The sequence below is a fragment of the Sipha flava genome, unplaced genomic scaffold, assembly GCF_003268045.1.
Source record: "Sipha flava isolate LNK unplaced genomic scaffold, YSA_version1 206_pilon_pilon, whole genome shotgun sequence".
Taxonomy (NCBI): Eukaryota; Metazoa; Arthropoda; class Insecta; order Hemiptera; family Aphididae; genus Sipha; species Sipha flava.
The window spans coordinates 268015-281012 of record NW_020272810.1 but is presented as its reverse complement, the minus strand read 5'-3'; the positions used below and the strand labels follow the sequence as shown (position 1 = coordinate 281012).

Below are 12998 nucleotides of genomic sequence, written 5' to 3'. Positions count from 1 at the left end.
TTTACCGACTTGTATTATAAATGAAATGTCGTGTCAATAATAAATTAAAAAACGTCACAAACATACCGTTATGCGTTCAAAAATTGATTATCCACCCGCTCTGCTGTCGAGCAGCGATTAGCATACTCGAATCAGTAGTATTGAAAAACGTGTTTAATAGAAAGAGAAGAAAAAAATCAGCCATCGTCGATCATTAGTTGTAGGGACTCTGGGTCATGCATGTTTGGTGCTCTGTTTTATAATTAAATTATTTTAAATCCGAACACTGCAATTGATTATTATCTTGCACTCGGAAAACAACTTTTCCGCACAGAGTTTATTTTTGATTTCCAAAAAACGAAGATTCTGTTGAAAACTGGCTGTTCACGTTTTACTTCTTCGTTGCCTTTTGCCATCTTCTTTACCGGGCTACATAGCTATTATATATTATATACCTACTCTTAAGCTATTTAAGCTTAAGCTTAAATTGTTCAAATTAGTTTGAAGTAATCTTAGAGAAAACAATTTCTTTATGTATTCTAAATAAAAATTAATATTTTGTAGGTTTTATGTTTCAATAATATGTATTTAAGAAATATGCGATTTATTCGTTTATTTAGTCACTATTAATTTTAAATAAAATATTTAATAAATAATATTTCATAACATTTATCATAATATTATCCGTGGTATGCTTAATAAAATGATATATACCATAACGACAGCAATTATTAAGCAGAGTAAAGAGAATGTTATTGGCTTATTAGCGAAATATATGTTGATATTTAAAAAATACAATCAAATTATTTTTCTCATGTAAGAGAGAACTTAAAAAAATATTTCAATTAAAATATTAAGAATCTGAATTCGAACAAGCGAAAGCCGTAGGTTTAAAATTTAAGTTGGCATATCCAAAAAATCACACTGTATATTATATATAAGCAGGTCCTTATTGAGGTCTGGTGGCGCCCCTGTCGAATCACTGTATTTGCGCCCCCCCCCCCCCCAATGGGAAAGTTGAATTTTTGTACAAAAAATCATTTGAGATATATAAATCATGTATACAATATAGTACACAAGGTAATAATTACTAATAAACGTTAATAACTATATGTACCTATTACTTTAAAATATCAAAAACAATTAAAATATAATTAATAAAATAAAAAAACAATATATATAAATAACTAGCTGTCCCGACACGGCGTTGCCCGCGTATTAGTTGGTTTTTTAGCATTTTCGTAGGCCATGTATTAGTGTTATTATGTATGAGAAAATTTAAAAGTAATAGGTAAAGTATCTAAAAGTTGAAATTAAGTACAAACCAAAATATATATTTTCTGAATTTACATTTTATTCATCTTATATTAAATTATTGTTTGTAATCAGTGACCTACTTACAAAAAATACTATATACATTAAAAACATACAAAAATAAATTAAATTATTAAAACTAAAAATTATCTAAGTACTACTTTGTGTACAACATTCCTGGTTAACCTGTCTTTCGCTAACACGAAGAGATTTGATGGTTTTCCTACACGTGAGCAGGCAACATATAGCTGTCCATGTGAGAAACATGTGTTTTCCAAATCCAAACCGCAAATAGACATTGTTTGGCCTTGAGATTTATTTATAGTCATCGCAAAAGCTAAACAAATCGGAAATTGGAGCCTTTTAAACGGTATTGAAGATTCCGACGCTATCAGTGGAATACGTGGCAACAGGACGATATCTCCTTTAAATTTTCCCGACAAAATTGTTGCTTCAAGAATATTTTCGGTCATTTTTTTTATGACTAAACGTGTACCGTTACATAATTGAGGTGGGTTTAAATTACGTAGAAGAATAATTGGTGAACCAATTTTCAATTGAAGGTTGTGTGGTGGCATTCCTGGCAAATCCAGAGAATTCAAAAATTCAGTTGGAAAGTTTACGATTTCGTTTTCATCAATAACTGTGTCGATTGATTTAAAAGACATCAAATCACCGGGCAAAATCTGTTGTACTCGTATATGGAAGTTAATTTCGTCACATCAACAATTCTTGCTGCCAAAATAGCACGATTACAGAGCCAATTGTGATCTAAATAATAATTCAATATATCCGGAAAGACACTCTCAATTAGTTCATTTCTCGTTTCAACAACAGTGCAGAAATATCTGGTAATTTTATGTATTGTGTATTTTGATGCAACTCAATTTCACCATTTCCAATATCTAGCAATTGTTTAGAAAATACTTGTGCTGTTGGATCATTTTGCAATTGTACTCGCATATTCATAGTCAGTCGAAGTGTCTCAACACTTGTCCATAAAAACGATTGTTTTAAGCATGCGTTGATCTCATCGGCAAAAGTAGAGTGAGGAATAACTGGTAAAGTCTGCCGGAAATCACCGGACAGTAGTAAAAGAGTACCACCGAAAAGTTTATGGTTGCCTTTCAAATCTTGCATAGTTCTATGAAATGCTTCAAGTGAATGTTTATGAGTCATAGTACACTCATCCCAAATTATTATTGCACTTTTTTGCAACACTGTAGCCATTCCGCTTTTTTTTTTAATGTTACACATTGCGTTTGGTTTGTTATGAATGTCTAATGGCAACTTCAATGCTGAATGTGCTGTTCGTCCACCATCTAACAAAGTTGCAGCAATGCCTGACGATGCAATTGCCAAAGCAATTTTCTGTTGGGAACGTGTCTTTGCAAGAATTAATGATATTAAGAATGTCTTACTTGTTCCACCTGGTGCGTCTAAGAAAAAAAACCCACCTTGGTCAGCATCAACGGTCAGCATTATCCGATTATAAATATTTTTTTGTTCGGCTGTCAGTAATGGCTCACTATTCACAATAATTGTAGCTAAGTCAACGTCATTGTACTGTTTTTATCGTTGCAAATCAGTGTTAACTAAGTCGGCCGCCGGGCGATCAGGTGATGACATTCCATAATGACTAAGTGGCAAATTTGAAATTAAAATACATAAATCTTCGATCAACACTAATGCTTCATTATACATCTCTGGTGTGAAATCTAAATTTGGACATTGATTTGTTCGTCTAATTCGATGCAGTATATCTTCAGTCATATAATTTTTATATTTTTCCCACAGAGTCGATGATTGTGTTGGAAAACATGTTGTCAAAATTATTGCAAATAGTTGACGAATATTATTCGGTGTAGATGTCAATGCTGCATCAGCAAGTGTCAAGTCCCAATGATTATCTGCTTCCAGTAGTTGCAACTCGCAACATGCATCTTGATATGTATTGAACACTCGATCGTTCACTGTTCGCAAATATTCGAAAGATGTTGGTCCGGGAATATTCACCAGCAATAAACGCAAAAAGAAGCATTCACGTTGTTTAGGATGTACAGTGTAAAGTCGTCCCAATGTCTTAGCTTTAAATATGCCTGGGATCGATGGATGTGGTTTTCCTTGTTTACGGGGCTCCCACTTTTTCCCTATTTTATTCCATGTAAAATAGCGTGGAACATCGGTATATAATAATGTTTTTGCAAATTGGCCGAATACATCAGATTTTTGACATAATGTAAAGAATTCAGTTAGTGTCGTTTCGGTGTCTCAAATGCTCTTTGGAGAATATTTTCTTCGGTAAAATATACTCGTTGACCGTTTTCAAGATGTACTGCAAGATGCTGGACAGAAGGTTCTCTTTCGTGTATTGGAAAACTGAAAATACGCCAGATAGCTTCGCTGCTGCTTATATATCTACCCATCTGGTATCTTGCTATTTCGTCATTTTTGTTTATATTTTGTATTTTAAATACGGCCAAATCACTTCCTTTATTAACATATTTACAAATGTACTTAATGGATTTGACGGAACTGCAAAACTCGACATTAATATGAGCCTTATACGCTTTTGACAGCAATGGTGAGTACGGAACTACCCACCGATTATCAATTTCAACTTCATTTATAGAATTCGACTTTCGAATTGTAAATGTGTGACCACCATGCTCAGGGTCTCTGCGGCGATACAATGGATAACCATCGATATCCGTAATAGTATCATTGGTAAAGGGTTTCGGGAAACGTTTCTAACACCTTCCTTCTTCCATGCATGATGATGCCATGTTAAAAGCACCACACGGTCCGTGGATCATGTGACTGGTAACAATATCGAACAATTCTGAGTCAGTTAGTGGATCCGGAATTTCGGCAGAAATTATTTGGTCAATTTCTTCTGGACGGATTTTATCTTCAAGCCAAACCAAAATATGAGAATGAGGCAAACCTCGCTTTTGCCACTCAATAGAATACAGCCAGCAACGTGTGTTACCAAAAACTGAATATTTTACGATTAAATTAATTAAAGATTTTAACTTTTGTTTAAACACACGTGTAACGATATCGTGACGATGTATTGATTGTTGGCCTGGTAATAACAAACTTTTTATTTCTTCCCAATTTGGATTACACGTAAATGTAACAAACAAATCAGGTCGACCGTAATGACGTACATAAGTCATCGCATCTTGTATGTATTCCTGCATGCTCCGTGGACTGCCGATGTAGCTTGAAGGTAAAATACATGCAGTTCCGATGTCATTGGCGTTTAAATTTTCATCGATGTTTCCGGTGATAGCATCTCGTAAATGGATGTATTCTTCTGATCTTAATTTAGCCTGGTTGTATCTAATATACCGTATAATTAAACTGTATAAATAAAAATAACAAACAAAACTCGAGACAGCGCGATTAACTCGAAATGACTGACTCGGTCAGATTGTCGCGCTTTATATTAACTGATGAATACGTCGTACCGAACTTCGCATTTTATACCTTTGAACATTTCTCGAAAATTCTATAACTTTCTTCATTACAACAATTGCAATGCAAAAAATAATATTGAGATAAAAACTATCCTATATATTTATTACAATAATTGCAATGCAAAAAATAATATTGAGATAAAAACCATTCTATATATTATGGAGATAATTCTCGGAACAATTCATATCTACACGCCGCCGACGATAAAACACACACAATAGATAAAAGGTCAGATTACAGGTAGCTATATAGATACTGTCGCGGTCGGTCACGGGAAAACCCGAAATACACCATGCAATTATACACATTTATTAAAAAGTTAATTAAAATATTTAAAATATTAAAAAATTTGAAAAAAAACTATCCTATATTTTAAGTTGGACCAAATTACACACGGTGTAAAAAATTTCATCAAAATCGGTCCAGTAGTTTCGGAGATTATCGCGAACATACATCGTGACACGAAATTTTTATATATATAGATTAGAAAATAAAATAATAATAAAAAAATATAAAAATAAAAATAATTAAAACAATCAATACATTATAAAAGCTTGAAATTTTCTCTAAATGTTTTTGTTTTACAATTGTATTGGATGATTTTAAATTTATTTATTGCAATATTACAATGGTACTTTTCTTGCTCTAATAGAGGCAAATTTATCTATGACATTATTAAATGAAATTGTTTTAACTACACATTTTTCATATTTCGTGAAAAATATTACATAAGTAGTATTGAAATTTGCGCCCCTGGCCCATGCCCTCTTGTCCTGCACTGAATACAGCCCTGTACATAAGTATAGGTATATATTATTGTGTTCGAGTTTCTATGTAATTATTTCTTATGTGAATTTTTGCGAGATTTTAGTCCGCTTCACTATTTGTCTTAGCTGGAAGAATAATAACTAATATATTATATTGTACATGGGACATCAAAGCCTGTATCTATATTATGGACGAGTATACGTAATCTTTTAACTGCTCTCATCCGCTATGTTTGATGTTCTTTTTTTTATGTTTTTCGAATTACCTGCAGTTTTCGCGTCGTTTGCGGTCTTTTCTTTCGAGCGTACTCTAAAAAATGCATGCATAATAATAAAATGTGTTTTCAATAAACATTTGTCTAATCGAAAAAGACATTCTCATATGGTTCTGTGACCATAAAAAATAAACAAATAACATAACATTATTTATTATACAGACCAAAGTACCGGACTCGTAAAATTCCATAAACGCGACTGCCGCGTATTATGAAATAACACATTCGTTGTATACACATTGTGTTGTATTGATGACATATTCTACGACCAGTGACCACCTACGTAGTACGGAGTGACAGTATATGTAGGTATATTTGGGAAAGGTGTAAAAAATTTTATTTTGAAAATATATTCGATACATCGAAAATCAAATCAAGGTCCACAACAGAGTCACGATCATAGTTTTAGAACCTTTGGCATTAAATATTATAATTTATGTTATATAAAATTATATACTATATATATACGAGTATATATGTATATTACATTGAATATATTAAATTAAATAAAGTCTGTTAAATTTTAATGTTAACACTAAATATTTTGGAAATATAAATGAGAATTTGTTTCAAATGTTGGATAAACAAGACATTGAACTAAACGTAACTGGATGAATAACACAAATAACAAAAATAAAATCATTTAACGTGCTATTTTATATCTTATAAATACATAATATATTATTACATATTATAATATATAATTCTAAGCATTACGTCACTATTTTAAAGTTACAACTCAAGGGCGGATACAAGAAGAGCATAGGGGCAATTATACTCTCTCCGTTCACAAAAAAGGGTATCGATTATTCCATTTGTAATTAATTGTGACTTCAATTTTGTTCATAAAAGTTATCGATAGATGGTCGTTATTGTATTTACTATGAACATTTAATTATTTTACTTACATTGTTTTCCATGATGAGTACACGAACATGTAAATCAAAAAAAAAAAAAAAAACAATATTGTTACACTATATTTATTACAATTCTAGACAAATATAGCTGTCGTTTGTCACTGTATTAAATCATGTTAAACTAATGTCGTGTCAACAATATAAGTTATCATAGATCCGTGTTGCGTTGTGAGTAACCATGATTTGTAGCACGCAATTCTAATAACGTTGGCCATAAACAAAAGGGTCTACCCTCAGACTCATCGAAAAGATTGCTCGAATGACGATTGCTAGTTTTCGATTATAAGTGTATACTCGGCCTGAATTAAAATATGTAAGTATAGATGGTCCATGTGTAAATAAGGCCAATTATTAAGTTTAATTATGTCTGGATAGATAGGGTTGTTTGTATCGTCAGTCGGTAATTCGTAAAAATAAAAATATTTATTTTATAACTGCAGGTAAATTGTGTGTGTTTAGATTAATATTTAATGTAACGATTAGCAGCGATCGCGATGTAAACGGGTATATTTGAGGTATTCGTGGTACATACAAATTGAATGCAATTATTGGTGTTTTTATTATTCGATACACCAACAAATAAAAATCAGCAGAAACGTGGTGAGTTGTCGAAGTCGTTCAGCCCCTTGTTTGCATAAAATGTAGATCATTAGCATTGGAGTTTTTTTTTTTGCTGTCCTTAAATTAAACGAAACCACCAGATCAACAACTCGTCTAGTTCCAAAGTTGAAGCTCTGGCAATCGAAAAACGTTCGCAAACTTAAGAATAAAATACAATTTATTACGATACAAGGTATACTGCGTAACGAAATTATTGGAATTCTCGATATCAGTATTTCCCAACCAAGGGGTAGAACACGATTTCTGGAGAGACGCAAGCAGAGTCATCTAGGAGAAAGTTTATTTTTTAAATTCAATTGAAATTGGAAAGGGAGGCGTGAGATTTTTTTTTTAATTTACAGGAGGATTGTGAAATGAAATAGGTTAGCAAACAACTCTGTAGCATATAGATGTAAAATGTCGATCACGCGTAAACCCGCATTTCGATACGTCTCCTCATCAGGAACACGCGGTACCGATGCGCGGTTGCTGATCATCGAAGATCGTCCAATACGTACGACCATAGGTGAAACTAGGCTGGCTAGGGGGGCTTAGCCACCTAACCAAAATTTGGCTCCCCCGCTCCCCATAAATATTTCACGTTATATATGGCATACCGCATACAGCATACTCAATTCACAATAGTGTCACATACAAAAAGACACATTGCAGTAAATCCAACTTGGCTCAGAATCTAAAATATATTAACATGGTATATAAGACTAAGGATAATTTACATGTTATTATAAGTTTTGGTAGGAGGGCTGTAAACCCCCCCTCAGATTTTTTACTCTAGTTGCGCCTATGCGTACGACACATATTCCGTAATGATAACTGAGCAGCAGCCGAGTGAGCACATTATAGGCCGCCCAGTGGCGTTTATAGGAATTATTTTCACTATGGGCCAATTCATCCCCACCATAGCTACAACTAGACATTTTTTAGGGAACGGGTGGTTTTAATTATGACATAAATGATACAAATTTAGGAATTTAAATTTATTAATATATATATATATATATATATACATATATTTATTATTAAATAATATACGTAATAAATTAAGCATTTTTCTACAGTAGGTAGTAGACTTAATATGTTTTTGACTAAAGGCGGTTACACATCTAGCGTTTTTGACGCTTTCGACTGCAGCGTACGAACCGCTATCCGACGCTGATAAAAAATGAATAGCCGGTACTAAATTAGACCATGCACGCTAAGAAAATTTTCGAATATCTAAAAGCGGTCGCCGCAATCGACCGCCGATGTTTAATTTTGAGCGTTTCGATGACTTAAAAGAACTTTTATTTAGGTTTGGTAAATCTGTTAGTTGATGACGTAGAGCAAAGATACGGAATAAACAGACCGATTCTAAAACACGCTTCCGGAGAACCGTAGTATCGGTGGGTAACGTGAATCTTATACCTCAAAAATGTCACTACGAGCCTCCCCTCCTCCCCCCGGTATGTACGTCAACGAGGCGGCCGGTAGACACGACGTGTACCGTATACACGTGTTGTGCGTACCGGTTATGCAGCGACGATAATAACGTAACGGGCCGTATTCAACGTCAAAGGGTGTCGGAGGCGATGAATAATAATGATGAACTGGTATTCGTCTGCGGGACGATGGCCACGACGGCTGTACAACAATAGTAATAATAATAATAATAATAATATACGCGCGTTTTTCTACGTACGGTGGCGGCCGGCCGCGGTAAGGAAAAAAAAAAATTGTAAATACTACCCGTCGGTACGTGCGGCGTCGTCTGGCCGGTGTGTGTTGTTTTTCTTTTTTTTTCCAATGGGAAAACGACCGTTGATTGATGGCTACGGCCCAATCGTGACCGGCAGCGGTAATGTATCGATAACGCTGCAGGAGACGGTCTATTGGGTTACACGCGTAACGACAACGACTTTTTGGTGCCGAGTGCGCACCGCGAGCGCGGGTAGCGTCTGCACCGCATCCACGTGAGGTACGCGACGGTCGGCGCGCGGGGTGAAAAATTTCGAAATAAAACCTAATCGCGCCATCCGTTATTAATAGGTCCGGGTGCGTGCGCGCGATTCGTGTGTCCTGCGGTACGGCGGCGATGCACCGTAAGGCCCGATGCGCACTCGCGTTGTTTTAACGCGCGGCAACGCGGCGCGGCCGTAGATTTCGATTCGCACACGCGGCGTGGAACGACGCGAGTTGCATGTGTCGGCTGCAGTGTTCGGTACGCGATCGGCGTTGTCATTACTGTTGTCGCGTTACGATCGGGTGCGTGTAATATTGGTGTTAGGCTCGGATTCGTATACGGACTGATATAATAATGGTGTATAATCAATGCTCGACTTGGAGAAATTAAAGAAAAGGGACTCTATTTACTTTAAAAAAAAAAAAAGAGCGTCCCCAAAACTTGTTGAGCGTTATAATTATAACATAATAATAGTAAGGGGACGTTAAAATTTCTGAAAATTAGTAGGGGTACTCCGTCCCCTAGCGACCCCCCACAAGTCGAGCACTGTTTATAACAGTGGTGGCCAAACTTTTTTTTCCTCGGGCCATAAAAAACAACTTTTTTTTTATCGCGGACCATAAAAAAATGCATTCTAAATTTTTTTTTACGTAAATGCAAAATATTACAGTTATACAAATAAGTACTGTAATATAGAAGACTTTCGCGGGCCAGATATTAAATGATGGCGGGCCGGAGTTGGCCCGCGGGCCGTAGTTTGGCCACCACTGGTTTATAATATAACAAACAGTGGCGCCGAACTACAAAAAATGCAGTATGGCGAATATCAAATTTTAATAGTACCTACCTACCTACCAATTGGTGTAAACGGTGAGGGGAGCTGAAACCCTACCATAATATTGTATTCAAAATTGATACTAATATATATATATTTATATTTATATAAATTTATATATTTATTTATCTATTTTCATATTGTGACTTATCAATAATTTATGATAGCCGATATAGGTGTTCACTTTATATATTAAATAATATATATTTTCACCACGTCGCACTATCGTTATCGTATTATCTATGTTAATGTTATGGTTTTCTAGCTTGTATCGACGTAATCAGCGTACCACAACTGATATGCTTTTATGTAATAATGTTAAATATTAAATAGTTTTAATACTTTCATAGTACATTTTACACATTGGGCTGTGGGTACCACGCTATGTATCACCTACCCAGCACCTAGAACCCACCCACCATATAATTCACTATGGCAGTCGCCATAATTAGACATAGGGATCGGCGCCACCGATAACAAATGGAGGTTTATAAAAGAAAACGTGTAGTTTTTACTTACCTTGTATGTAAAAACAATGTTTTAAAGAAAAATAATAATAAAAGACGATATTGGGTGCATCCGTTTACGGAACTAAGACTCGCGAAAGGGATATTTTACACATTGCTTGAAAACTTACGTGAAAATCCCGATGAATTTTTCAATTACTTTCGAGTAAGCGTTAAATCGTTCGATGAGCTTGTAAAAATAAAAAAAAAAACGAATCGCGCCATTGGTTATTAATAGGTCCGGTGCGTACGCGCGATTCGTGTGTCCCGCGGTACGGCGGCGGTGCGACGCACCGTAAAAGTCTCTTGTTCGTTGTCCGGTACGTACGCACGCACGCACGCGTCTCCGGGCGAGTTTTACGCGTGTGAGCGGTTACAGTTTTGCGCGTTTTTCAATCCGATCTCGTTTTCAACATGTCGAACACAAATCTTGCTGCAGCGTTTGAAATGCATTCGAAACCAAAAATATCTAGCTATTTTTCGCGCGTTTTATTTCATCGAAATCGAGCGGTTCTTGTTGTTTCGCAAATTAACTTCAGCGGCAGTCAACATTTTCTACGTTCAAGCGTTAGCCGTTGATCAGATACATATCAGATGAACATGACTCGTATGCGATAACGAAATGCGCACAATGTCCGCCAGCCGAACGAAACGTATTGCGTCACGCACACGCGTGCGACACTCACCCGAACATCGGTTTACGATTTAACGTGAAACCTACGATTATTTTTATACATATTAATCGAATAAATATGTACCATACCCATTTGAAAATCAATCTGTTCCGTATAATGGAACTGCAACAAACGAATGATGTACATTTAATGAACCACGAATCGTGAGTATTTTATACAAACGTCAAAAACACACGCACACGCATACGTATTACATGGACCGGCTGAACCGTCCCAACGCAGTCGGGTTAAGAGGTCGTGGCCACTGAGCGGCTGACGAGTTGCTTCGTAGGTACGACGTATGTGCACGTAGGCACCTCGAACGTCTCTCTTTTCTTTTTTTTTTTTTTAATACACTTGCACGCGCATATAATATGATGTATAACATATAAAACTCTGAATCGACGGGACACGCAACGCGATACGAACGAACACAACAACGATAATGTTAACGATAAATTATTGCGCGTGAGATCGTATTTTTTTAGACGTGACGCGGTGCAGTCCCGGTGGTTTCCGTCAAAACCAACGTGCGTTGTACAGACCGCGGCCAAGTTGATTTGTACGTATGGAAAAGTGTATAAGATCAGGTGCACACGATAACGCGTACCGTCCGAGTACGCGTACACCTCGCGCCCGTTGGAATTGAAACCAATATGTAATCTCGAACGTCGAACACGGGACTTTTTCGAAATGCTTAGGTTTTATCACAATAACATGTGGTAAATCAGGGTGGTCCAACCCGTGGCCCGTAGGCCAAATGCGGCCCCCGAAGCCTTTTTTTGTTGCCCTTCTCCATAAAAGTCTTACAGGCAAAAAAAAAAGTCACAGCAATATTACAACCACATCGTTTTTATGATTGTACAATTTTTATGTTTTTTTTTTTTGTTTACAATAAAACGCAAGTATACGTGCTACGATTAACGTCCAAAACCGTGATTGAATTCAGTCACTACGTACGTTCTCGTATGTATCGTGTTTTTACAGCGGCCACAACGAATCCAATTTCTTGTGGTGGTGGGAGATCGTAGAAATTATTATTATTATAGTCATTATTAAGCAGCGATTATTGACTGCAGGTTTTACTGAATAATAATATAATTTTTTTTTTTTTTTTTGCTACCCTTAGTGTTTTTATGAAAGTGTAAATTGGTGTGTATGTATATATGATAAAAAAATATTTAATTTATGTCCATAGTAACAATTATATTAAGTCAAATGTGGGGTGTTCAATACATTTTATAAATGCATAGAATTTCCTTAAAAATATTTTTAAAACGCGTTGGTATTTATATTAACTTTTAAACATACATAAATAAATAAAACTAATACAACAAAATACAATAACGCTTAGTGCGTAATACCATATTTCTTTCAATTATTTTTATAGTACTCATAATTTTCAAACCATTACGTGTGACTATTCGAGCTTATATGTCTGTACTAGAATGTACTCAGAATACTCAAAAGAAATTGGCGGCCTAGAGACCTTTTGTATTAATCCTTTTCAAGTGACTACATAGTCGGGTAGTCCTTCTGAGTGCTCATCTTAGAAACGCTACTCATGCTACTAATGAAATTTGTCTAATTTACTAAATAGATTGTGCAAACGTCTTCAGGTTTCATTATATTTCACTTTGAACAAAGACTCGTCGTCTATTTTATGTAACATAAACTGACCTACC

At 35.5% G+C, this 12998-nt stretch overlaps 2 protein-coding genes across 2 annotated transcripts; both read right to left on the bottom strand.

The window, feature by feature from the left end:
- Positions 1–1377: 1377 nt before the first annotated feature.
- LOC112682538 (ATP-dependent DNA helicase pif1-like) lies at positions 1378–1976 on the bottom strand. The gene has a single exon (XM_025553170.1). The coding sequence runs from the start codon at positions 1959–1961 to the stop codon at positions 1440–1442; it is 522 nt and encodes a 173-aa protein (XP_025408955.1). The 5' UTR covers positions 1962–1976; the 3' UTR covers positions 1378–1439.
- Positions 1977–2103: 127 nt separating this feature from the next.
- On the bottom strand, positions 2104–2775 carry LOC112682543 (ATP-dependent DNA helicase PIF4-like). The gene has a single exon (XM_025553174.1). It carries the CDS (start codon positions 2773–2775, stop codon positions 2104–2106), a length of 672 nt encoding a protein of 223 aa, XP_025408959.1.
- Between the last annotated feature and the right edge of the window lie 10223 nt (positions 2776–12998).